General features: G+C 38.6%; 1 protein-coding gene across 1 annotated transcript; it reads left to right on the top strand.

The window, feature by feature from the left end:
- Positions 1 to 4,415: 4,415 nt before the first annotated feature.
- Positions 4,416 to 4,985, top strand: LOC106794755 (uncharacterized). Its single transcript, XM_014762638.1, has one exon. The coding sequence runs from the start codon at positions 4,416 to 4,418 to the stop codon at positions 4,983 to 4,985; it is 570 nt and encodes a 189-aa protein (XP_014618124.1).
- The last annotated feature ends 88 nt before the right edge of the window (positions 4,986 to 5,073 follow it).

Genomic DNA, 5,073 nt, shown 5'->3' with positions numbered 1-5,073 from the left:
CTTTGTTATGCAACATGAAATACAAGCTCTTGAAGACAATCACACATAGACTGTGTGTCCTCTTCCAGCAAATAAAAAGGCCTTGCGATATAAATGGATCTACAAGATCAAGTACCATTCCAATGGAACTATAAAATGGTTTAAAGCTCGCCTAGTCATTCTTGGAAACCCTCAAGTGGAAGGAATCGATTACACCAAAACATTTGCTACTGTGGCCAAATTGGTCATTGCTCGGATTATTTTAGTTGTTGTTGTAGCAAAGGGGTGGGATCTTCATCAAATGGATGTGCATAATGCATTTCTTCATGGTGAGTTGCAAGAGGAAGTGTTCATGAAATAACCTCCTGGATTTTGCACTGCTTAGCCAGGTATGGTGTGCAAGCTAGCAAAATCATTATATGGCTTAAAACAAGCTCCCCGTTGTTGGTTTGCTAAACTTTCCTCAGCTCTCAAGCATTATGGATTTCACCAATCCTACTCAGATTATTCCTTATTCACTTTAATTGATAAAGATGTGCAACTTGTGGTTCAGGTTTACGTCGATGATCTAATCATTTGTGGAAATAATTCTACATTTATTCAGCGCTTCAAGGATTATTTAAGTCAATGTTTTCATATGAAAGACTTGGGATTCTTGAAATATTTTTTAGGAGTGGAAGTGGTCAGATATCCTACTGGGATTTTTCTTTGCCAAAGAAAATACGCTTTAGACATTATTAGTGAAGTTGGATTGCTTGGAACAAAGCCTATGGAAACTCCAATAGAGCAAAACCATAATCTTAGTCTTGCCAAAGGACAATTTCTTGACAATCAGACAGGTATCGCGGGCTTGTTGGTCGCCTTATTTATCTTTGTTTTACTTGACCTGAGTTGTCATATAGTGTCCATGTTCTCTCTCAATTCATACAGCAACCACGAGTAGAACACTGGACTGCTGCACTACGGGTGGTGCGATATCTCAAAGGGAATTCGGGGCAAGGGATTTTTTTAGATAGCGACTGTGATATAAAATTATATGGCTGGTGTGACGCTGATTGGGTTGCTGCTTGTCCCCTTACTCGATGGTCACTTACTGGTTGGATCATTTTTTTAGGTCGTTCTCCTATCTCTTGGAAGACCAAGAAGCAGCAAATGATGTCCCATTCCTCTGCTGAAGTTGAGTATCGTTCGATGGCTAACACAACATGCGAACTTAAGTGGGTGAATGGTATTCTTTCAAGTCTTGGTATCATTCATCCCCTGCCTATGCAGCTCTATTATGATAGTCAGGTTACGCAGAATCATGTTTTTCATGAACGTACAAGGCACATTGAAGTCGATTGTCATTTCGTACGTAATGAAATTATTCATGGTCACCTCTAGCCTTCGTATGTTCCTACCCGTGCACAACTCACAGACACATTTACTAAGGCTTTGGGACGTGCACCATTTAATCTTCTGCTTGGAAAGTTGGGCATTCGAAATCTTCATGCTCCCACTTGAGGGGGGGGGGGGGGGTAATGTAGAATATTGAGAATATTGTTGCATGATTGTGTTGATCCTAATTGTATTGAGAATGTTGTTGTATGATTGTGCTGATCCTAATTGATTCTATCTGTATTAATTCTGATTGTATTTTAATTTTGTTTTGTATCTTGATCTCCTGATTATTGGGATCACTTATTTTTAGGATAGATAGTTGTATCAGATATGTCAGGAGAAGCTATAGGAGAAATCTTAGGTAGGTGGTTGAATGACCTTGTATATATATCTATCGATTATTTCTAATAGAGGCAAAACAACAAATTCCATTTACTGTTTTCTTATTATAGGTATGAATCAAGAGGTAAGAATTGGTTTCTAACCAAAGATTAGGCCAACCTTTGCTAGCAACTATCTCAATTTCCTTCATGGCTGCTCACATCTCAGCTTCAAAAGTTGTGCTTAAACCAATGCTAAAAGAAAAAACACCTAAAAACCGTTTGTCACAATTTACAAAAAAATCTGCCACAACCGGAAAAACCAGGGCTCCCCCTCACAGCTCCATCAGCATTACATTTAAACCACAACCTAGGGGGAGGAAACCAAACTACTTGCTTAATCTGGCCAGGCTTTCGAGGATGGATATCAACAGAGAATTGTTTGACAATACCAAAATCATATTTGGAATTAGAAAGTGTTCTAGTAGATAGGTTACCAGAAATATGGGCACTAGAGAAGAAACTAAGTTGGTAACTATATTAGGGTTGACAATGATCCTCAAATCTAATTTTGTTTCTTCTATTCCATATATGGAAGATAGCAAAAGTTATAGTTGAGAGAAAAAAGTCTTAATCTTGAAAAGATCTACTAACCATACTAATCAAAAGAATGTTCTGGGCAGAAGAAAGATCCAAGGATCAGCCAAGCATATTTTGAACCCAATTCCATATTTGATGAGCAAAGGAGCAAGATAAGAAAATGTGTTTAGTGGTTTCGAAGCAACTCCCACATTTGTAACACATCGAAACAATAGTAATACATTTTCTCCTTAAGTTTTCATCTGTTGGCTGCCTATGATGGAGAGCTTTCCATATCACTACAGATTTGGAGGGAGGAATACAAGAGCTCCAAATTCTCTTAGCCTAAGTAACATCATTCATTATGGGGAAAAGGAACAAATGAGAGTATTTGAGGGTCAATATTCCTGAAGGAGATTTTTTTCAAATCAAACAATCATCCTCCATAGCAGTCGGGATAGTCACTTACAAAATAATGCCAGTAATATCAAGAAAATTCTCAACAAGGAAATTAGAAAGATTCCAATTACCCATTTTCCAAAATTCACAAATAGTAGCTTCGAGAAGAGCATGTTTCATAGTAGGAAAATCAAATAGATTAGAAATGGAAATATCAAACCAACTATCACACCAAAAATTGATGGTACCCTTTCCTAGTAGCCAAATGGAATTATTCGTCAAAAAACAAACTCAGATTTAATGTCAATCCAAATGGATGAGGAAATATGACCTGAGATGACTTTGTGCTTCTTTAAAACTCTTCCCCTCGGTAGTTTCGTCCAATGCAGATTTGAAGAGATCAACTCCCAACCCAACTTCAACATGGCAACTCTGTTTATAGTTGTGACAGATCGCAGGCCGAGACCATCATCAACAAACAGTTTGCACAAGGAGTTCCAAGCTACATTGAATGTTCTCCACATCCCCACTCCAAATGAAGTTTCTTATTCATCGATCTTTTTTTTTTCAAAAGCTCAGCATGCCATAAGTACACATGAAAGCTATAAGTGAGCATGCTATGAATGAAAATTTTGACTAAGCTTTCCTTTCCAAGCTGATAATTTTGACTATATCCTCTCTATGATAGGATGAAGGTGACCTTTTTTGGGCTTTCCTTGAAAAAGGGGAACTCCTATAAGTTTTTATTTGAACCAATGTAAAATGTCATTTTACACTAGTTCAAATAAGAACCTATGTAATATATGTTTTTAAAATCTGCTCCTAGTTACTTTCATTTTTAACCACTGCACAATACTATTGTTACTCCAAACACCAATGAAAACCTTTCACCATTGTAAACATATAAAACTTCACTTTGGCTAAAATACTCAAAAGGATACACAACCTTATTTGACCCTCTCAAACTTAGGATGATCCTTTTGGACCTAGTGCTTGTCAACTTATTTGGGTTGGGAAAATGCCAATCTGTTGGATTGGCCTAAGAGTGTGTTTGGATGGAGGAATTTAAAATTCTGAAAAAATTTAAATTCTAAAAATTTCACATACTTTAATTAAAATTCTTTTATTTTCAAAATTTTGTGTTTGGATAAAAAAAATTTAAAATTATGAGGGTGAAAAAAAATGAATGAAAAAAAAAAGAAAAGATATGATTGATGTACTAGTTATAGGTGTTCCTCTACGCTCAGACCCGATCGATGTTCCACAATCTCATACAGTGTTTCTTGAAGAAGACTTTAAGAAGAGAATTTCAATTTCTCACCTTTTAGAAGGAAATTGAAATTCCAGATTTTTAGTTGTTTAAAATTCTGTTTTAAAATTCCAAAATTTTAAATTCTTCACAAAAAAACATCCAAACAATGAATTCTAAATTACAGAAATTCAAATTCTCTGATAAATTACTTTCCTCAGTTAAAATTCTCTATCCAAACATACTCTAAGGTTATTATGTTTGGTACTTATGAAGCTGAGTTGCCAACAAACCATATTAGGAGTTACATAGGCCATGGTGGTTGAGGGCCAAAGCAAAGGATATGTTTGCTTCAGAATATTAAGGAATCCACACGAGAACAACGTGTGGATGATCATTTGGTGCTGAGAAGAGAAGGGATAAATAACCCTAGTGATCCATTCTTTGTTTATTTTTCTTTTTGGAGGAATAAATAATTAGTCATTCATAACAGATTCTGTTAATCAGTTATGTCTAAAAAAGTAATTCTTCCGACGGCGGCATCTCATCGGCGGCAGCCGCTGCTGCTGCAGCAGAGTGAGAGCTACCGGAAGGCGGGGACGCGGGTCATGGGGGAGGCGGTGGGCGGCACCGCCGCCGTGTGCTGCTGCTTCTCCTTCGGCCTGGCCAACATTATGTACCTAGCGATGTACAAGGTTCCGGCGATGCTGTGCCAGAAGGCGCTGCGGAGGAAGCAGCGGAGCCGCCGCCTCCTCCTCCTTCAGACCAGGGAGGAAGCAGCGGTGGTCCCGTCGCGGCCGCGGTGCACCTGCGGCTGCTGCGATGACATCATCAGCGCCGGGCGGGTTTACCCGCTGTGCAGCAACGACGGCGGCGACGTGGCGGTGCTGCGAAGCCGTAGCTCGGTGGAGAAGGACAAGGAGGTGGTGGAGTTGGAGAAAGAGATGTGGGAGAGGTTTTATGGAAGTGGGTTTTGGAGAAGCCCCTCTCAGAGAGAAAACTCTTCTCCGCAACAAAGGATTAATGCCACCACTGTTTCTGCTCCTAATTATCTTCAGGTTCTTGCTGTTAAAAATTAATTGATTGGTTCAACCTTGTAAATGGAAAACATTAGTGGGATGTTATAAGTTTTTGGAACCCATCATCACATGTCAAGTTGTTTTTTTT

The sequence above is a fragment of the Glycine max genome, chromosome 10 (genome assembly GCF_000004515.6).
Source record: "Glycine max cultivar Williams 82 chromosome 10, Glycine_max_v4.0, whole genome shotgun sequence".
In the NCBI taxonomy this organism is placed as follows: Eukaryota; Viridiplantae; Streptophyta; class Magnoliopsida; order Fabales; family Fabaceae; genus Glycine; species Glycine max.
Note: the sequence above shows the minus strand (reverse complement) of the source record. Positions and strands in the feature narration are given on the sequence as shown.